Raw genomic sequence first — 22,721 nt, 5'->3', positions numbered from 1 at the left:
CCCACCTTCCCCCTCCTTATAACTGACTTTTCCCTCTATGCTACTATCATTTATTGCTGTATGTTTGCTTACTATTCTCTCCCTCACCATTTAGGTGAAACTCTCCTCTAGCAGTCTAACCATTCGGCACCCAAAGCACCGCTGCCCCCTCCTCGCTCAGGTGCAATCCATCCCTCCAGTAAAGATGGTCCCTGACTGAGAAGTTCACCCAGTGTTGTAGGAACTCAAAACCCTCCCTGTACATTGCTGCATTCATTCTTCCCTCTATTCTGACTAGTCTCCCAGTTCCTGCTGCTGAAAAACATCCCCACAGCATGATGCTTCCACCATCATGCTTCACTGTAGGGATGGTATTGGCCTGGTGATGAGCAGTGCCTGAAATTCTCTAAACATGATGCCTGGCATTCAATCTTTGTCTCAGAGAATTTTGTTTCTCATGGTCTGAGAGTCTTTCAGATGCATTTTGGCAAACTTCAGGTGGGTTGCCATGTATGTTTTACTAAGGAGTGGCTTTTTGATGGCCACTTTTAGGCCTGATAGATGCAGAGATGGTTATCTTGTGAAAGGTTATCCTCTCGCCACAGAGGAATTCTGCTCCATGACTGGGGCTCATCACCCCCAATTGCTCAGTTTAGACTGCCGGCCAGCGGTAGGAAGAATCCAGTGGTTCCTAACTTCTTCGAAACTAGCTTTGGTACCTTCAAATCAGCAGATATTTTTCTGTACCCTTTACCAGATTTATACTGAGACAATCCTGTCTGGGAGGTCTACAGACAATTCCTTTGACTTCATGCTTAGTTTGTGCTCTGACATGCACTGTTATGTTTGGACAGGATTTGGAAAGGCAAGGACCCAATCAACTGAGGTTTACCACAGATGGCCTCCAATTAAGCTGTAAGAACATCTCAAGGATGATCAGTAGAAACAGGATGCATTTGAGCTAAATTTAGAGATTCACGGCAAAGGCTGTGTGTACTTACTGTATGTCCTTGTATTCCTCAGTTTTTTTTGTTTGTTTTTTTAATAAATAAGAAAAAGTCTCCCTTGTTGATGATGTCATTATGGGGTTTTGGGTGTAGAATTTTTGAGTGAAAAATATTTGGAATAAGGTTGTAACATAACAAACAAAATATGGAAAAAGTGAAGTGCTGTGACTACTTTACAGATGCACTGTATAGAAATAAATGTTGAAAAAGAAGTGTGTAACCAAATATCTCTACCTTTGCATGTTCCCATAATTACACTATGAAGTGCTAAGAATTATATCAAATACATAGCTTTTTAACCCCTTCCCGACAATTGACGTACATTTACGTCATGGTCGGAAAGTACTTCCCGACACATGGCATAAATGTACGTCATGGATGTAAACTGTCACTGCGTCTATAGACGCGGTGACAGTTTGGAGATGTCTGCTGTCCCTGACAGCAGACATCCCCCCTCGCCGCCCGGGGGGGCAGGGATGCCACCCCCGGTCGGCGATCGCTGTGATTGGCTGTTCAAATGTGAACAGCCAATCACAGCTATTTCTGTGTTACCGGCGGCTATGCCGCTCGGTAACACAGAAAACGGTGGTGATCGGTGCTGTTAAGTACAGCACCGATCACCACCGATCCGCGGACACCCCCTCCCTCCCACCCGGCAGCACTATGTGCTTACCCGGCACCCGGCAGCCGCTCTCCTCCCTCTGCTATGCGCCGCAGCGCTGCCTCCCCCCTCCCTCCCCCCGCCAGCAGCAGCAGCAGCACTAGGGACAGTTTAAAAATGAAAAAAAATAAAATGAGACATGAAATGAAATGATTATATATATATATATATATATATATATATATATATATATATATATATATATATATATATATATATATATATATATACAGATAGATATTCCCGACCGAAGACGTATATATACGTCATGGTCGGGAGGTACTTCCCGACCGAAGACGTATATATACGTCATGGTTTTAAACTGTCACCGCGTCCATAGACGCGGTGACAGTTTGGAGATGTCTGCTGTCCCTGAGCCCCGGTCGGCGATCGCTGCGATTGGCTGTTCAAATGTGAACAGCCAATTGCAGCGTTTTCTGTGTTACCGGCGGCTAAGCCGCTCGGTAACACAGTGATCGGTGGTGATCGGTGCTGTTAAGTACAGCACCGATCACCACCGATCGCCAGCCCCCCCCCCCTCCCACCCGGCAGTCCCCCCACCCACCCGGCTGCCGCAGCGCCAGCACCCCTCCCACCCCCCCACCAGCCGCAGCGCCAGACCCCCTCCAAAATCTGGTGAGCAAAATGGGGTCACATGTGGGGGGGTTCCACTGTATTGGTGCTTCCGGGGTCTTGCTAATGCGACATAGCACCCACCATTCATTCCACCACCAAATATCACTCCTTCCCTTCTGAGTCCTGCCATGCACCCAACTGGTATTTTTTGGTCACATGTGAGGCATTGCCATACTCGGGAGAAATTGGGGCACAGATTTTGGCGTGCTTTGTCTCCTTCATTCCTTGTGAAAATGAAAAACTGAGCCAGAACTGCATTTTTGTGTAAAAAAGTACATTTTTTTACACAAAAATGCAGATCTGGCTCAAAATTTTTCATTTTCACAAGGAATGAAGGAGACAAAGCACCCCAAAATCTGTGCCCCAATTTCTCCCGAGTATGGCAATGCCTCACATGTGACCAAAAAAAACCAGTTGGGTGCATGGCAGGACTCAGAAGGGAAGGAGTGATATTTGGATTTTGCAGCACAGATTCTGGTTGAATGACCCCTGAAGCACCCATACAGTGGAACCCCCCCACAAGTGACCCCATTTTGCAAACTACACCCTTTAGGGAATTCATCTAGGGGTATAGTGTACATTTCAAACCCCCAGGGGTTTCACCAATTTTGATACAACTGAGCTGTGAAAATGAAAAATTAAATTTTTTCATTTGCACAGCCCAGGTGTATCAAAATTGGTAAAAAACCCCTGGGGGTTTGAAATGTACACTATACCCCTAGATGAATTCCCTGAAGGGTGTAGTTTGCAAAATGGGGTCACTTGTGGGGGAGGTTCCTAACTTTTAGCATCTTATGGTGCCTAGAAACCTACATGGTGCCTAAAAAATAATCTCATAAAAAGGAGGCTCCAAAATCAAGTAGGTGCTCCTTCTATTATGAAGCCTGTGGTTTGGTCACCGTGCACACTAGGGCCACATATAGGACATTTATGAAAACCAAAGAATTGGGGGAATCAATTTTTAGTCACATTTCTCTAGTAAAATGTACTGTGTTCCTTAGAAAAATGTATTAAAATTGCAAATCTGCAAAAAAAATGAAATTTTGAAATTTCACCTACACTTTGTTTTAATTCCTGTGAAACACCTAAAGGGTTAACAAACTTCCAAAATGCTGTTTTGAATACTGTGAGGGGTGCAGTTTTTGAAATGGCATCATTTATGGGGGTGTCTCACATACAAGTCCCTCAAAGTCACATCAGAACTGAACTGGTCCCTAAAAAAATCAGTGTTTGAAATTTTCTTGAAAATTTGAGAATTTGCTATTCATATTTTACGCCTCCTAGTGTCCAAAAAAATGAAAAGGAAGTTGAAATAATGATGGCAACATAAAGTAGACATATGGTCTATGTTAGTTATTAACTATTTTGAGTGGTAAGATTATTTGTCTCACAAGCAGAAAATTTAACATTTTGCAAATTGCTAAATTTTCCATTTTTTTCCGACATTTTGGTATTTTTCACAAAAAAACACAGACTGTATCGACCCAAATTTACCACTAATTTGAAGTACAATGTGTCACGAAAAAACAATCTCAAAATCACTGGGATAAGTAAAAGCAAAAAAAAGTTATCCCCACTTAAGTGATACATGTCAGATTTGAAAAAAAGGGCTCTGTCAGGAACGCAAAAACTGGCTCTGTCAGGAAGGGGTTAAGAAATGCAGTTTTTAGATGGTTTCCAGTGCAGATAGGCTTCCTGCACATAATTAAAAATGAAAGGCAGTTAACCAATTTAATAATATAAAAGCTGCTCTCAGCAAATGAGGGCTAAAATCCAATCAATGAAAATACTACAAGTAGGCGGGGGGCGCCGTCACGCCTAAATCTGCACCTGCATACACATCTGACAGCAACATTTGAATATTGCAGTAGTAAACAGATATTTATCTATGTACATTTCATTGACATCTGATAGGCTAGGGAGGAAAATCTTGCCTATTTTAATTACATTGGCGCAGTCCCCTGGCAGGAGACGGTTTTTAGCTAAAGTGGTGTGGAGGGTAATAGGAGACAAACTCGTGTATGCTGTGGCGCTTTGAAAAATATTGACGTGACAATATACCTAAATATGTACAGTACCCTGTGATATTTCACGTTTGTCTCCAATGAATCAGGCCATAGGACAGAGAAGCCACTTCTTGTTTGATTAGGAAGGTCAAAGTGGATTTATAGATTTAATCTTTGCCTGACATGAATGCTTTGGATCCTCCTATTTATATTCTTTGAAAACCGTGTGCAGGTTCTACAATTTTATTTTCACCTATTACACATCGGGTGATGTATACAATTTACTAAATTCCACCAGTTTATTTACCGCCAGACATAAGGACTGACATTTAATAGGATGCGATTTTTTGCATTTTTTTTTTATTGCATTTTTTTGCCTGAAGCCGCATATATAATGAGATGCAAATTAAGTGACAAAAAAAAGTGCAATATGGTAATCACAATTTGGAGATTTTGAGGACATGTGCGATTTTGTGTTAAAAAAAAAAAAAAAGGGGGGGGCATAGGGTCCCCCTCCTGAGGATAACCAGCCCCAGGCTCATTAACCAGACCAGTTTCCAAAAACACAGGGGACAAAAAGCGTATGGGGCCCTGTATCTCTGAAACCAGCCCTGGACTCTTGTTTCGGTCTCAAAAATACAGGGGACAAAAATGGCAGGGTCCCCCTTATTCCAACAGCCCGCAATGTCGTGCCACAGCCGGGGGACAGTTTTTACAGAAGGTCCCCCAGCCGTATCATGCTCACTGTGGCTGGTCAGCCTTGGACAGAGTACCTAGGGGAATGTGTACCCTCCCAATAAAGGGGAACCCCTGCCCCAGACTTCAACTGTCCAGGGCTGTCCCCAGCATCCGTGGGAGCCAGGCTGATGTAGTTCACCTGTAAGAAGCTTAACGTGCAAGCAGCAACTCCATATATTGGAGTGATAAGGTTGGGGATACAGATTGTGATTTGGACAGTATCAGCACAGCCCTTTCCTCTTCAACAGTATGTTGGCTCCTCTTCAGAGTGCAACATAAGCAGGCTGCAGGTCCTTTTTTCCCTCTGGCTCCATGCCCCTCCTATATCTCTCTATCCCAGCTGCCTTGTCTACACATACTTGCTGCCACTGTCTAACATTACCACAATACAATAGCCATAACATTGATATGCAGTCACACATCATTGTGTCATACCCACTCTGTTGGAAAGCTGATAGATTTTTAAAGATTTTGCTATGGGGCCCACAAAGTGCTAGTTGCACATCACAGCACATTGGTACATGTGCAATTCTGAAAAATATTCATGGCAGCCAGTCTGATCTGTGATGGAGATACAAGGCACACACACACACACCTGTCAAGCACAGGAAAAGGACCTGCGATGGGTCAGGTTTCAATCCATCGCAGCAAACGCCTTAAGGCTTTTACTTTACTAAACTCAGTGGCGTAGCTTTGTTTTGGGCGCCCCCCCCCCCGCCGTTAATGGGGGGGGCGCCCCCCCCTCCCCCGGCTGCCCGTGCCCCCCATTGCCGCAGGCTTACCTGTCCGCCGCGCATCCCGGCTCCCCTCCTGGCTTCAATTAATTCTATGCAGACCGACCACGATAAAATGGCCGCCCCCATACCGCAGACAGTTTCCGAGTACAGTCTGCTTTATGGGGCGGCCATTTTATCGTGGTCCGTCTCCATAGCATTGATTGAAGCCAGGAGGGGAGCCGGGACACTGGACAGGTAAGCCTGCGGGGGATGGGGGGCGGGGGGATTACTATAGCACCACAGCCCCCCGGTGCCCCCATATGCACAGCGCCCCCCCGCGACCACGGGGGCTGCGGTGCTATAGCTACTCCCCTGACTAAACTTAAGACCGGAGAAGTCATGCATTACATTTTGAATGCAATAAATCCTACCACATGCAGAGTTTAACCCTTTGAGTGCCAAATGATTTAGTTAAAATTGCCAAGCAAATATTTTTAATCATAATGACCTGTAATGTTTGCTTTATAGAGGATATATATTAACACTATCTGAATTTCTATAACCAATGTGAGCGATGCTGGTATTTAGCAGATTTTTGCGCATCTCGGATTTTGGCAAACAAAGGGTTTATCGAATATAATTTATAAATCATATAAATTAGCAGATTACACGGGACAGCTCTTTGATGCATTGCAATGACGACAGCAGCTCTATTGAGCAAGCTACCAGCAGAACATGCTCAAGCAAGACGGGGCACCGGGAAGAATCCTATTCAGTTATTGATAGTTATACTAAAAGATGCAGAGACATTGGTTCACAGACCTTAATGTCACCATTCATAAAGTACATCTCAGAGCCTGAAGGGACAGTAAGCCTGGACCTTCTATTACCCTGCAGGAGGGTCTTTGGGGTAACTTGTGTTAGTGTACTCCTGTCAAGAATTATTATGTCTAAATGGCTTTTTATACCAGTAGTTGAGCCATAACCAGTGGCTTATCTATAATGATTTGTTCAAATTACTACCCTTCAGAGTCATGCGATAAGACTGTGGGAACCATTGGAAAGTGGTGCATGCCATTTGTCCCAGTGGAATCTACTCCCATCACATAAGAGGCACTGCCAGAGGAGGCTGTCTCCTCTTAAGATGCCCCTGGCTATAACCCGCAAGTCAGGTCTTGTGGATGTCATTAATCATGCACCAGCAGTTTGCTGGGTCAGTAATTTATCCTACATACAGAACCTGATGGCTACTTGCATAGTAGTTAATCACACCCCGATTTGGGCTCCATTCACAGAGGTAGTTAAGGTGCAAACGGTTTATCTCATTTGCAATTATGTAAAAGTTTGGGGCCTAATTCAGCATCAGGTGTAGGTTTGAAGACTGAAAACTACTACTGTCACGGGATAGGTTTTTTTTTTTACTGGTTTTTGAGCCGACAGGCGGTATTTCCACTAGGGCGTGATGGGAGAATAAAAGCGTGCAGAATGCAGCGAGGCACTGTGCCCGAAGCATCGTGAGCGAAGCAAACTATGCGAGGGGCTGCGGTTGACTTCCAACTGTTTCCATGTCGACATTCAGGTAAAAACAGTGAAAAAACCCATGTTGACCTTGTCCCATGTAGACAATACGATCCACACCCACTGTCACTAACATGCAGCCACCTCGATAAGTCCGGCCGACTTGTAAAAGGAGTAATGGTGCCCATAGACGGTCCGTTCTGTACTATGAGATGTGCGCTCCCGCGCATCTCATCGTACGGTACAAAAAGTATGTGCGGCACATACTTTTTGTACTAGGTACACATCGCATCGGATCACAGTGCATGCACAAGGCATGCACTAGGGATGCGATGCATGCTAATTAAGTGCCGAACGGATCGTGTATGGGCACCGTAAGGATGATAAAGCACAAGATTACATGGCGACTAACAGACTGGACTGCACAAGGCCCCATGTAACAAAAAGTTTGAAAGAACATCCATTTGCTAATTAACTAGAAACAATACACTTTACTCCACAACCTTTTTTAACTCACTTTTATTACCATGTACAGTAAGACTCATTATACAGTAGCCATCAAAATACAAACTACACATTCTGCTGGGATGGTTATACAGTAGATGACTGCATGGGCAGCCATTGTAAACACCAGGTATAGAATCGGTTAGTTTCTACATTGGTGAGCCACAGTCATTACAGACTTGTTAAGTTACTGCTTGCCATTGCCATTGATTTTTCTTTTAGTGTGGGCATCGCTGGCCAGGTAGGCTGCAAGTTTAGGACGGCTGCTGACCCGGGTGACATAGGCAGAGAGTAGAGGAGAGCCTGAAAGACAGTCTGGAGCCAAAACCAGATGGTTGCGCAAAAGGTCCACCAAGTTATAGTCTGCAAAGGAGATCTGAAACAATAGAATGTTATAAGCAGAGTAAAGGTGCATACACACGTAGAGATGTGCGCTAAGCAATTTTGCCAAGCTATTTAATGTAGGCCATAGGTTCCCAAACGCGGTCCTCAAGGCACCCCAACGGTCCAGGTATATCCATGGCTGAGCACAGATGGTTAAATCATCCTGAGTTACTAATCAAGTCACCTGTGGCCAAGCATGGATATACTTAATACCTGGACGGTTGGGGTGCCTTGAGGACCACATTTGGGAACCTATGGTGTAGGTGATTTCCTGGTGTCCAGATCTCCCATGGGGAGCACATATACATGCAGAGAGTTGTGCCAAGCAAAAAAGGCTGGGTAGTGGTTCAGAAAGATTGCGATCAGTATCTCTCATTCTGTACACAGATATTCGCAGTCACTTGCTAAGCAAATGGACTAGATTTTGACTGCATGCACTGACTTAGCAGGAGATAATTAATCTCTTGGGTCATACACAGAGAGATCTGTGCTTACTTTCTAAGCAATCTAGTCAGAAAAAAAAAAAAAAAAAAAAATCATTTATATAAGTATTTCTGTATCTTTAAGGACTATTTTTTGTAAGGGGATCATGCATATTTCTGTAGTAGCTCAGGTCAGCAAATAGAAAAAAAGGTTTCAGTTTTAATCCTACCTTATTAGCTAAAGCTCATAATAGAAACGGGTTTAATGCAGTGGAAGACCACATACAGAAGAAAGTCGTGCACCGCCTAGAACTTTGAGGCCATTATATTTAGCTCTTAGAGGTCTGATTTTAAAAATGGCAAGCCAGTTGCAGAGGTATTGGTCAGCTACTAACTACCCGATTTGCATATAGAAGTATTTTTCCCCTGGAGAACACTCAGATAGTTTTATTCACTAGTCCAGCGGGAACTGTCCATGCATTTTATTCACTAGTCCAGCGGGAACTGTCCATGCATCTCCAACACAGTGAAAAACTGAAAAAACTAATTGTGTCTTGTCATCTACTACAAAAGCCACACACTGTCTCAGCCAATTCTTACCTGATCTCCTACAGTAAAGCCTTTGCCGCCATTGTTGTTACTAAGGATTTTTTCAAAGTGACAGAGTTCCTTGGGAAGTGCCTTAATGTAGTCTGCTTTCCCATCATCCTAAGAGAGCAACAAGAGCAGATCAGGAGTAAGCAGCGTCTAGTACATCCCATACCCAGTACATCCCATACCCAGTGTACTATACTCACATAATTTTGATAAATCAGACGCAGGTATTTCAGCCTGAGATCTTCCACTCCATCATTTACCATGTCTATGAGTGATGCCTCATCTGAGTTTTTTCCATAGAGACCTGAAAGATATTAGAGTTTGTGGGCACTGATGCAGCAGTGTATAGAGGGAGATGCATCAAACCATTTAGAGACAAGTGTAGAAATTGCCCCATCTCATACCATGATTTCTGCCAAGATAGCGTAACATTGCATTTGACTGATATAACGTGAAGTCACCATTTTTGAAAGCTGGAAGTTGACCAAACACCTGTGAGGAAAGACAATCATTAGAGTCTACTACAAATAAGTCAGGCTATTGATAGACCATGGAATAGGGTCATTTACACAGAGTTTGTGTAAAACTTTATTAAACTTAAAAGATAAATCCCCAGCTGGATGGTGGTAAACACATTGTACATATGGTTAGTTTTCAGTTCAAGCGTGGAATAAATTGGTCTAGATTGCATTAGTGGGGTGGGTGGAGCTACAAGAGATTTATCTTTAGGAATTTTGTTTGGAATGGTGACTCAGGACCAGATGTATCAAAGCTTCAAAAAGTGATAAAATGGAGAGAGATAAACAGCCAGCTCCTACCTGTCTTGTTACAGGCTGGGTTTAAAGAAAGAAAAAAAAAGTAGGAGCTGATTGGCTGGCTGTTTATCACTCTCCACTTTACTTTTTATTAAACCACATGAATACAGTCTGGCATACATATTACCAAAAGGCAAATTATATTATCTAGTCAATACAATCAAGTCCTGAGGTATGGAAGTTAAAAAGATCAATAGGCGTGAAAACAATCTAACTACTGATTTGAAAAAGTCATATACGATTCCCTTAGTGGCCAAAAATGTAACCAGTTTTGATTTACATTCATTAACAGTAGTTGCCGTAATCACCCCCACCAACAATGAGTTCCATTGAACCGAGCATCTATACCCCCTAGATAGGATCTAATATTGAGTGTTGAAAACCTGAATCAAAGACGAACTAGCAAATGTATACTGAAATATTTTGGGCCATTGGTAATTTAGTGTGGCATTCGCCAATTCAGCTTGCCAGGCATAAGAGGGCAGATCAGGAGATCAAAAGAATGTAAACATAGTTGATAGTCGAAATAAGGCGTTTGGGAGTATCGTCGTCTAAACATAATTGCTCAAACTTGATTGTTCAGTGGCATAATTTAAAATATGTATCCATTGTTGTGGCAGGAACTCTGGACATATGTACAGCTTGATAACAAGACATCACTTTTTGAAGCTGGATTTGAACTCAATAGAATAGGTGTTTGATGCAGTGGAATGTGCCATCAACAAGCAATTGTGGATTATTTACAAGGCACCGCATAAACTAGCTACACAGTTCAGAGAGCTCAAGACTTTCGGTACTTGTTTCCTAGCACGCCCATGATATTCAGTCGTATGGCATTGCATGCCATATGCCTACATGCGATGTGATTTTAAATTGTATAAAAGCCCCTATACTATTTTTAATTGTATAAGCACCCTAATGGGTGCTTACAATGTTAAATGCACCCCCACTATCAACGCCAACCCGAAGTGTGGCGAGCGCAGCAAGCCCGTGAGGGGCGGTGGTACGCGTCCTCCAACCTTTTCATACAACCCCCCCCCCCCACTATCCACATCGGCGTGGAGTTGATTTTATGTAGTGTGGTGAGCGCAGCGAGCCACAAGCGTGGTGAGCCCTGCGTATTACTTTACATGTATTCCGCTGCACTCGCCACGCTTTGGGTTGGCATTGATAGTACGGGGGTGCTTTTAACATTGTAAGCACCCATTACGGTGCTTATACAATTATCTTCTAGGGGGCACATTTAACATTGAAAACCCCCATTAGGGTGCTTATACAATTTTAAAATCGTATACCATTGTACATGGCATACAATGCGATGGTATACAATTTAAAATTGTATAACATTGGCTGCCATCGCGTAACATTGCATACCATCGTATGCGATGGGTGCCGTGCTAGGAAACAAGTACCAGACTTTCATGGTACTGCAGCCGAATCTCAGCTTCCGGCACAAGTAAATCTAAACATCTGTTAATACAGATTGTTCAAATAAAAAAAAAAAAAAAAAAAAGTTTTGTTTGTGTTTATTTCCCAGGTATAATTTTGCAAGTGGATCAATTGTTAGGCTATGCTTTAGAACAGGCATGTCCAACGTTAGCCCTCCAGATGTTTTGAAACTACACATCCCAGCATGCTTTGCAATAGTTTTAGCATTCTCTGATAGCAACACTGTGGCAAAGCATGCTGGGATGTGTAGTTTCACAACATCTGGAGGGCCAACGTTGGACATGCCTGCTTTAGAATAATAGTTACAAACTACTGAACTAGGACCAGTTAAATTGTGTTATCAATTCAATCAAATGACCCCAACAAGTCCAGGCAAATAGCGAGTCTATATACCACACCTCAGTATCTCTGGACTCACTGAGGGCTGCGTACTAAAGTCAGTGAGACCAGTCCATAATGAAGAGCATTTCACCTGCTGCCAGCATTTCAGTGCCGCTGCAACTTAACCATTAGAATGTACCATATATACTCGAGTATAAGCCTTTAGACCATTTTTTATGCTGAAAAAGCCCCCCCTCGGCTTATACTCGAGTGAGGGTCCCACTTGAGTCAATGCGTTTCCCAGATTTTTGTTGTAAAATTAGGTGCCTCGGCTTATACTCGAGTATATATATGGTAGTTTATTTTATATAGAAACTAATAATCAGTTTAATTTTATTTTTCCTGTACATAGGCCTTTGGATGCTGACATACTAGTCATTATACAACAGTATTGTTCTTTGGCAACTTACCGCTTGTTTTTTCAAGTCCCCTTTCTGCCAGTTATCAAATGTCACCACATCTTCCTTCCAGTCCAAGCCCTGGTCAGCCAGAAGCATTCGCATGGCTTCACAGCGACCTGAGAGAGCAACAAACCATTTAGTATATTGGTGTTTGGCCAAGTTTTAGGTTTCTTTAATTTGAACTGTTTGTACAGTTGAGGGCCATCAATGTATGGACTCTGCCCAAGGGTCCCTGTTCTAGGGGCATTCAAGATAGGCGGATGCCCACCACCTAATCTGCCTAAGCTTCTTGGGAGGAAGTAAAGAATGCTTCCTGGTTGCCATGAATGCGAATCAATCAAACATAGCAACCAGGAAGCATTCTTTCTTCCCAGCTTGGAGCCTTACAGTGAATGGCTGTCAGTATGCTGATTGGTGGATAGCTCAAGGCATCAACCAATCAGCATGCTGTCCGCCATTTGCTGCATGGAAACAAGTTGAAAGAATGCATTGCACTACAGGTGGAGAGTGTTACAATTTTTTTTGTTTACATTATTTCCCCTGAATGGGTGTGGAGGGGCCCCATTATTTCCCCTGAATGGGTGTGGAGGGGCCCCATTATTTCCCCTTAATGGGTGTGGAGGGGCCCCAAATTCATTGCTTTGCCCGGGGCCTACAATGCTGTGAAGACAGCCCTGAGTTTATCCAGAAACATTTGTACATTCCAATAACGTCATTTAGAATAGCTTCATTCTTTAAACCACCACAGGTCATTAGTTCGACAATGTTTAGGTCGACATGGGGTTTCAGTTTTTTTACCTGAATGTCAGTCGACATGGACACTGTTTAAAGTGCACCACATCCCCTTGCACCGCTTCGCAATGCGTCGGGCACTGCGCCTTGCTGCGCTCGGCACACTATTTTATTCTCCCGCCACGCCCTAGTGGATTGTAGGGCATGTATTACCTACCGCCTGTCGGCACGAAAAAAAAACCAGTGAAAAACCCCATGTCGACCTAGACAATGTCGAACCAACGACCTGTCTCCCTAGAACCATGTTGACCTTTTCCTATGTCGACCTAGACCCATGTCGACAATCATGCTGTAGACCAAATGACCGCATCCCAACCAACCAGCTCCAAAATGTCAAGTCAGACTGTTTGAAAAAGGTCAGGCAGGAGACTATGGGTTAGTTATTCTCCATTTTTTCACTTTTGAGGCTTTGTGCATCTGGACCAAATACTGGTAAGCAGAAGATTGGCCAAATGAAAAGTGATTAAAAAAAACAGCCAATCAGCTCCTACCTGACATTTTCCAAGCACAGTCTGACATGACAGGTAGGACCTGATTGGCTGGTTGTTTATCACTCTCCATGTTATCACTTTTGAAGCTTAGTGCATCTGGCCCTATATGAGGTGTTCAGAGAGCAAAGGTAAACATCTGACCCTAAATGGGTGTACACACTGGGAGATTTTTATATAGCAATTTAGAGGAAATTTTTACTAGATCATAGACCATCATTGCTTAGACAAAATCGCTTAGTGAAAATCTCCATTGCATCTAGCCAAAGTCTCTCCCTAAATTGCTTAGGCAAAATTGTCCATTAGTCAAAATCTCCCTGTGTGTAAACCCCTTTAGTCAGCAAAGTACACTGCAATTGCATAGGTGTTGCTAATAACAAAGAAGCCAACAAAGCCACCTAAGACATTGACCAGAAAATTGAATGCCAAAAGGATAACATATGGGGCAGTATGTACCAAGCCAAAAATGCCGTTTAAAAAAAAAAAGAAAAAGAAAAAAAAAAAAAGTTTCAGGGTTTTGCCCGCATTTTAAAATGCATGAAACCACTCCCACTAGGGCTCCCCCAGCTAGAGCTGGCGTAACCCCCATAGAAGCGATGCAAAGATACTGTAAACCAAAATTGGCTTCACTTTCTGTGAATTATGCTTCATCAGATACATTCTCTCAGTAAACTGTGTGACATGTTTTTCTGTAAGTGCTAATCCTGGAACAAAAGGCGTGAGAATTTAGACAAAAAAAAAAATTCACATCCTTTTCCTGTCACACTGGATGTAGTATACTGTCACCTAGAGTTATTTTTCCATACAAATAAACTTAAAAAAAAAAAAATATATATATAGATTAAGCCATTGGATGGATGGATATATACATACACATCGCTTAGTTTGGAAAAGTCGCTTAGAAAATGCCCCAACATCAGAATTTATAGGGTCTATAGCGACATGTTGCTGGCAGAGATTGGCCGCCAGTGTTCCCCACAGTAACAGTTGGACCTTCATCCCAACACATTAACGATCGAAAGACATCAAGCAACACTGGTACACCTTTTTACTTACCGTTGACATCGAAATAAACGATTGTGTAGTCAGGCACTGAAAAATAAATAACAGAAGATGTAAGCTGGATCATAGCCTTTAGCCCTGGCATCAGTATACATTAATGAAATTTAAATGTTAATAACGAACATTGTATTTTGCCTTTGTCCAAATTTTCATATAAGCATATTCATACCACTAGATATCTCCTGCCGTACTTCAGTTAGCACTGACCCAAGCCGACAGCACTGCCCCGCTGGCAGGCTAAAATGGGCTACCGCCATCTCAGAATAGCAGTATCCCTGGGACCTACGGCCCGATGTTAGATCAGGCAGCTTCCCATTCCCATAATAATGTATGGGGGATGCGGCCAAGAGCAGGAGGGATCGGATGTTATACTGCAAGATCTGTGCACAGGCAGCTTCAGTGTGTAATGTCTGTAGCCTTAAGGTCCCCATACACATAGCTGAAATATCATATGCAGTCTCACATGCAATACCTCGGCAACGACTCACTGGGCACTTTGCATAAGATGTATCGCTTTCACTGATGCAATATATCCTAATTGCAGTAATGACAATTTCCAGATTCACATTTCAGAAAATCGTAAGCAAATTATACAATTTTACACACGATTTAATGGCCTGATGTGTCAAAATCATGTGAAAAAGGTCAAAGTCACTAGTATTTAGTGGCCTTGAGCTCACGATTTTAGTAAGGATTACTCTCCTGCACTTTTAAATGATGTGGTCATATATAGGTCCTTCTGAGACCTTACACTGCTATATTCTGTCACTTCTGTGACTTCTGTGCACAGGCCATTACGAATTAAGAATGCAAGTTATAAACATTTCACACCTGCAACAAGAATCTGGGCTCAGGTGACCTAGGTTCTGTCCCCAAAACTGCTAATTAGCAGATGTATTACTGAAGTGAGGTTTTGCAAAGCCACATGCAGCTTTAGGTACTTGTGTAGTTTCACGGCGCCAGCATGGCGCCGTGCGTCTGAGTCCCCTTGCGGGGCTCGCTTCACTCGCCCACGCTGCGGGCTCGGCCACGCTATCTAAAATCAACTCCATGCCAACGTGGATAGTGGGGGGTATGAACCCCAACCTGGAAGTAGCACGGCGCCATGAAACTACACAAGAACCCAGCTTTACTGAAGGCAAACTGTATACCTACTAGTATGACTTCAAAGAGTTAGTTCTGAAAAACCACACTTGCCAATTAATTATTTGTTACATGATCAAAGAGGACAGCCATCCCAGGCCCTGCCGATCATGAGGAAGCACATCTGTTTGATAGAGTGTAGGCCGCAGGGTGAGGGAGAGAGCCATTGAGAGAGCACGTCAGTTTGATAGAGGTCAGGCTGCAGTAATAGGGTTGCTCCCAGAAATTTCCCAGGCTGGTTCTCCATCCCACTCAAACTGTTCCTGCTCTGCGGCAATCCAGTAATGGGTGTAGGGCACTTCCAGTTTATGTTCCAACATAAAGGGGGGGGGGGCTACAGAGATGATATTGTATAATTCTGTTGGTGGCCCTGCTCCCAGGACATCCTATAGATTGTAAGCTTGCGAGCAGGGCCCTCCTACATTTTGACTGTCTGTAAATACCCTGTTTTGTTGTGTCACTGTCCCCTATGTAAAGCGCAACGGAATATGCTGCGCTATATAAGAAACTGTTAATAAATAAAATATACAGAGAGGTAATATTTATTTATAGCCATTTAAAGATGTATACAAAGCCAGAGTTCAGTAGCCTGAATTACTAGGTTTTACTAGACAAGAACCCAGTAACTTGAGCATTTAGAACAGGGTTGCCTACCTGACGCTCTCCTTCAGGGAGAAAATGCTCTGTTCCTGGACTTCCCTGGTAATGTAGGATTGCCATCACCTGTGGTGAAACACCTTTCTTATCCATTACCTAGCTCCCCACAGGTGATGCAAGTGTGATAAGGAGAGATAAACGTCCAGCCAATCACCTGCCAACTGCCATGTTACAGGCCGTGTTTGAAAAAAATCAGTAAGGAGCTGATTGGCTGGGCGTTTATCTCCTTATCACATGTGAATTTACCTCTTATTAAGGCTTAATACATCTGCCCCATATTGCTCAGCGTCCCTTTTTCATCTTCGACCAGAGATGGTGGCTGATAAAAAAGGACACCCTGTCAGGAGAAGAGGCAGGGAAAGTCACTGGTCGGAGGAGAATGCTTTTAAATGTTGAGACGGTGCGCAAGCTGAAATTTTGGGGGCGTGGCCTGGCCTATACCCACGGTGCTACTGCGAGGCCATGCCCAGTCTTTTGTAGGGTCATAAACCCAGAGTTTAAGATCGGGATCAACCCGGTCACACAGAAAAAGGACCAGTGTATTTAATGAAATTTCCAGGTGGAACGGCTTCCAAGAATTTAATTTTCTGTGTGAAGGGGGTATACGTTTATTTACAGTTATTTATATAGTGCACACATTCTGCAGCGCTTTACAGAGAATACTCACATCAGTTCCTGCGCCAGTGGAGTTTACAATCTACCACATACACACATTCTAGGGTTAATTTTGTTGAGATCCAATTAACCTACCAGTATATTTTTTGAACAATGGGATGAATATACAAACGCCAGTGTTAGGGCCATAGTGGGAATAGAACCCATGACCTCAGCACTGAGACAGTAATGCTAACTATTACACCATCCGTGCTGCCCAAAGTTGCTGTAGTTTCTTGCTTTGGGCAAGAAATTTAACACTTTAAACTAAGAACAGTGCCACCGTCAGCCACAGCAGTAATTGGCACTCTGAAATTGACTTGCGTGTTAAGCACTGCAAGAAGCAGATCTGTCTCCCATGTGCAGTTGCCAGACAGAGGGGCAGATGCATTGGGGCAGATGTATTAAGCCTTATAAGAGATAAATGCAAGGGTGATAAAGAGAGATAAACGTCCAGCCAATCAGCTCCTTACTGACTTTTTTCAAACACAGCCTGTAAGATGACAGTTAGCAGGTGATTGGCTGGACATTTATCTCTCTTTATCACCCTTGCATTTCTCTCTTGTTAAGGCTTAATACATCTGCCCCATTAAGCCTGGAGAAGAGATAAAGTGAACGGCGATAATTCACCAGTCAGTCAGCCTTGTTGAAACATGACAGTGATAGTATACATGATAATGTACCATATCTGCAAAACACTGTAGAAAATACACTATATTCCTGTAAGGTCATAGCAGGTGTCTGAGGCTGTACACATTTGGTAGAGCCTTCTATACTTTATTTCATGCTGGTAAATTAACTTATCAGCGATTTTAAGGGCCAAAATAATTGGGAGTAATTTGCCATATAGCCGACAGTCCTGGAGAGCATTTTAAACTGCAACAATGAAACTATAAAGATCATGCCTTACAAATAGAATTTTAGGAGCAACATATGGCCAAGGAAGAGGGTTCTGCAAACTAATTAAGCATTAAAGGGTGCCGAAGCTGCTAAATAACAAGAACAGTATTATCACTTATGTAATCCACGGTGATGGAGTGTGGTTTTTAAAGGCAACATTAAATGGACCAGAAACTACAACAGCAGTAATTGAAAAACAAGCTACAGGTGAACACAATGATACTCTGCAACAGACCAGGGAGAGAACACAAACAATTAGATCACAGGGAACAATGGACACCTTACTTTTGCTGGTGTGAGGTTTGCAGCAGGAGGTGGCAGAGGACTGGGTTTATTAGATGCAGACAATTCACTCACAGGATGAGAAAAAAAAACTAAACCCCGTATACTTCTGTTTTTATAGGCAGTCTGTGTGGCGTCACCGTGATAGGGCCTATTAGATGCCACTCCCCCACCCCGTGGGCGTGAACATACACAGGGAACTCACGTGGAATGTCACGTGACTTGCAATGCACAGTCACACTGACTGTATCACTGTCTAGTAGCTGTAGCAGCTGAGCTTCTACATTTGAGTTCTCCCTCTCAGACGCAGCTGCCTTTTATACTAATTATTGTACAAGCCATCACAAGCTCATACAGGGAATAAGCAGTCATCTCTAGTCAGCTTTGTGCCCTGTGTAGTTATCCTTAGTAACCCTTTATAACTGCAACACTGGGCGATATGTCATGGCAGTATACGGTCGTTGGAGCGACACACCAAAGGTCCAACATGGATGGAACGTCGACACATGCATTATTAGGTTGACAGTGTCTAGGTCGACAGTCAAAAGGTCGACATGGGCTTTTCACTTTTTTTTTTAGCAAACATGTGCTGACAGGTGGTACTTCATGCCCTCCCATCCACTAGGGCGTGGAAAGAGAACAGAATAGAATATGTGCCCGGTGCACTGAACAAGATAAAGTGAAAAACAGTTTCGACAGTGGCGTAGCTACAAATTTTGGTACTTGTGTATTATCACGGCGCCCACGATGTTGATCTTATTACAACGCATCGCATCGCATGCGATATAGCGGCATGCAATGCGATTTTTTATTGTACAAGCACCCTGATGGGTGCTTACAATGTTAAATGCACCCCCATTGTCAATTCCACCCCCACTATCAACGCCAACTCGAAGCGTGGCGAGCTCGCGAGGGGCGGCGGTACGCGTCTTCCGACCTTTTCATACCCCCACTATCCACGTCGGCGTGGAGTTGATTTTAGATAGCGTGGCGAACGCAGCGAGCCACCAATCCCGAAGCGGGAACGGCCAGTTTTTTTGTGACGTTCCCGCTTCCCTCCCGCAGCCACCAGTGTCCCGCAGTGGGGGGAGGGGGGGAGTTGGGAGTCCCCCTGTTCTCCATGAATAGATGCTGCGCGTCTATTTATTCCAGCCAGAGAGGCTGGGGGCATAGCCAGCAGCTCACAGAGCTGCTGGACATGCCCCCACAATGGTGAAAAGTGGCCACGTTCACTGTCCCTCATCCATGAAGCCGAATGTTGGGAGGTATGCTGCTGTATAAGTGCAGTCCTGTGCTGCTGTGCTGACTGGTGCTGGTGTCCTGTACTGTCATAAGTCCAGTACTGTGGTGCTGTGCTGCCTAGTGCTGATGTCCTGTGCTGCCATAAGTCCAGTGGTGCTACTGTATAAATGCAGTCTAGTGATACAGCTGTATAAGTCCAGTCCAGTGATACTGCTGTATAAGTCCAGTCCAGTGATACTGCCGTTAATGTCCAATGGTACTGCTGCATAAGTCCATTCAAGTGATACTGCTGTATACAGTAAGTCCACTCCATTGGTACTGCTGCATAAGTCCAGTCCAGTGATACTGCCATTAAAGTCCAGTGATACTGCTGCATAAGTCCAGTCCAGGGATACAGTTGTATAAGTCCAGTCCAGTAATACTGCCATTAAAGTTCAGTAATGCTGCTGTATAAGTCCAGTACAAAGGTACTGCCGTACTGCTGCATTAGCCCAGTCCAGTGATACTGCTGTATAAGTCAAGTCCAGTGATACTGCTGCATAAGTCCAGTCCAGTGATACTGCTGATAAAGTCCAGTGTTACTGCTTCATAAATCCAGTCCAGTGATACTGCTGCATAAGTTCAGTCCAGTGATACTGCCTTCAAAGTCCAGTGATGCTGCTGCATAAGTCCAGTCTAGTGATACTGCTGTATAAGTCCAGTCCAGTGATTCTGCAGTTAAAGTCCATTGGTACTGCTGCATAAGCCCAGTCCAGTAATACAGCCGTTTAAGCCCATTGGTACAACTACATATACTGTATCCAGTCCAGTGATATTGCCGTTAAAGTCCAGTGATATTGCAGCATAAGTCCAGTTCAGTGATACTGCTGTATAAATCCAGTCCAGTAATACTGCTGATAAAGTCCATTGGTACTGCTGCATAAGACAAGTACAGTGATACTGCTGTATACGTCCAGTCCAGTAGTACTACTGATAAAGTCTATTGGTACTGCTGCATAAATCCAGTTCAATGATACTGCTGTATAAGTCCAGTCTAGTGATACTGCCGTTAAAGTTCAGTAATACTGCTGTATAAGTCCAGTCCAGAGGTACTGCCATAAAAATCCATTGGTACTGCTGCATAAGTCCAGTCCAGTGATACTGCCATTAATGTTCAATGATACTGCTGTATAACTCCAGTGCAGTGATACTGCTTTATAAATCTAGTCCTGTGATACTGCTGTATAAGTCCAGTCAGGTGCCAGTCGGGGTCCCGACAGTCAATTTCCCGACATTGGGATCCCAACTGTTAAAATACCGGCTATTCTCCCTCGTGTGGTCCACGACCCCCATAGAGGGAGAATAGAATAGATGGCGCAAGCACAGCGAGCCCGCAAGGGACTTGTTGCGCTCGCCATGCTGTCTGAGTCCGGCCAGTCGGGATCCCGACGTCAGGCTAATGGCTGTTGGAACCCTATACCACACCCGTCCAGCCAGAGTTCCACCATGTCACTACCTCTTGTTTAAGGTGATTACAGGGCAGGTTAAGGAGGGTTTTGTGGCGCTCCAGTCTTTGGGAGGCAGTCGCAAGCATCTCCTGCACACCCCTGTCACTTTTCAGGAAATGCTGCACCACCAAATTTTTTTGTGTGGGCAAAACATGGGACATGCTGGAATTTGCCCAGATGTAATGCCCGCACAATATTGGTGGCATTGTCAGATACCACAAATCCTCTGGAGAGTCTAAGTGGGGTAAGCCATTGTGCAACGATTTCTCTCAATTTCTCTAATATTTTCTCGGCATTGTGCCTCTTAAGGAAACCGATGATACACAGCATAGCCTGCCTTGGAACAAGCTGGCATTTTGGAGATGCTACTACTGGTGCTGCTGCTGTTGCTTCAGAAGGTGATGCATCTAGCCCTGTGGGCAGTCACAGTCATATTGGGCCTTATTCTAGTTCACTCTTTCTGACAAATTCCTTCTTAGATGGACAAAACCATGTGCACTGCAGGTGGGCAGCTGTAAAATGTGCAGAGTAAAGATAGCTCCTTCCTTGATCTCCACGGTCACATCAAGGAAATTGGCCTTACACTCACTGTATTCAAATGTAAAGAAAAAGGACCATGACCTTTTTCTTTCATTGCTTGAACTAACATTATGCCGAAATTTCTTCTTGTTCGATGGAGCATTTTACATCCAGCGTAGAGGGTGTGCAATGGGTTCATCCGTTGCCCCCTCTTACGTGAATGTATACATGTTCGCACAGGAACAGGACCTCTTCTTTAAGGACCAGGCCATTTGGGGGCACGTCATGCTGTACCTGCGGTACATAGATGACGTGTTCCTTATCTGGACTGGGGGAGAGGAGAGGTTCCTAGACCTGATGCAGGACATTAATTTGAGGAGTCCTCATATTAAATTTACATTTGAATACAGTGAGTGTAAGGCCAATTTCCTTGATGTGACCGTGGAGATCAAGGAAGGAGCTATCTTTACTAGCAGATTTTCAAAAAGTACCGATAGAAACACCCTTTTACGGGCCTCAAGTCATCATCCCCCTTCCCTTAAGAAGGGGCTGCCCCTGTCACAAATGTTGAGGGTGGCGCGGCTGACTAGTGACAGGGAAAAACTACCTACTGAACTAGACCAGATGGTTGATAGGTTTTTGGTAAGAGGGTATGATAGAAATCTGCTTTTAACACAGAAACAACAGGTGTTAGATATGGATCCAGACCTTCTGTGGAGTCCTAAACAGAAACAGAAGGAAAAATTGATTCCGTGGGTCCATGAATTTTCTGTATCCAGTCCGATTGTCCGTAGGGCATCTCGAGCATTATGGCCCATTATTCGGATGGACACTGAGCTACCTGGCCTCAAGGAACACAGACCACTCCTGGTGTACACTAGGGGTAGAAACCTGAGGGACCGTTTGGTCCATGCGGATATCTCTGGTTTCTCTGAAACAGTACCGCCCAATGTTTATTTTAAACCCCCTGGGTGTTATAGCTGTGGTACTTGCATAACTTGCAAGTACATTATCAAATGTAAAGATTTTACACATCCCCATTGTAACAAGAAGTATGATATTAGATCGGTCCTCACTTGCTCTTCTACACACGTAGTATATGCCATCATTTGCCCATGTGGCCTTTGGTATGTAGAGCAAACTACACGCAAGTTTAAAGAGAGAATGGCGGCCCACAGGTCTTCTATTGACCTGAGCCTGAAGGGAAAAGATGTGGACCAACCGGTCCCACGTCATTTTAAACAAATGGGGCACCCACTTTCATCCCTTAAATACTTTATC

At 43.8% G+C, this 22,721-nt stretch overlaps 1 protein-coding gene across 1 annotated transcript; it reads right to left on the bottom strand.

Moving 5' to 3' along the window:
- Positions 1–7,871: 7,871 nt before the first annotated feature.
- GSTP1 (glutathione S-transferase pi 1) lies at positions 7,872–18,340 on the bottom strand. The gene is made up of 7 exons (XM_083146100.1): positions 18,196–18,340; positions 14,551–14,586; positions 12,224–12,330; positions 9,573–9,660; positions 9,369–9,472; positions 9,172–9,279; positions 7,872–8,141 (listed from the first exon to the last, which is right to left on the bottom strand). Coding segments are annotated over exons 1-7 (633 nt in total). The 5' UTR covers positions 18,197–18,340; the 3' UTR covers positions 7,872–7,952.
- Positions 18,341–22,721: the final 4,381 nt, after the last annotated feature.

The sequence above is a fragment of the Crinia signifera genome, chromosome 6, assembly GCF_055691185.1.
Source record: "Crinia signifera chromosome 6, ASM5569118v1, whole genome shotgun sequence".
NCBI classification, from domain to species: Eukaryota; Metazoa; Chordata; class Amphibia; order Anura; family Myobatrachidae; genus Crinia; species Crinia signifera.
The sequence above is the reverse complement of the archived record's forward strand: the minus strand, read 5'-3'. Positions and strand labels throughout refer to the sequence as shown.

Coding starts and splice junctions, on each gene's coding strand:
- GSTP1 (XM_083146100.1), bottom strand. Junction 12,331..14,550: donor CGTTTATTTCGATGTCAACG/GTAAGTAAAAAG, acceptor TTGCTCTCTCAG/GTCGCTGTGAAGCCATGCGA. Junction 9,661..12,223: donor GGGACTTGAAAAAACAAGCG/GTAAGTTGCCAA, acceptor CTTTCCTCACAG/GTGTTTGGTCAACTTCCAGC.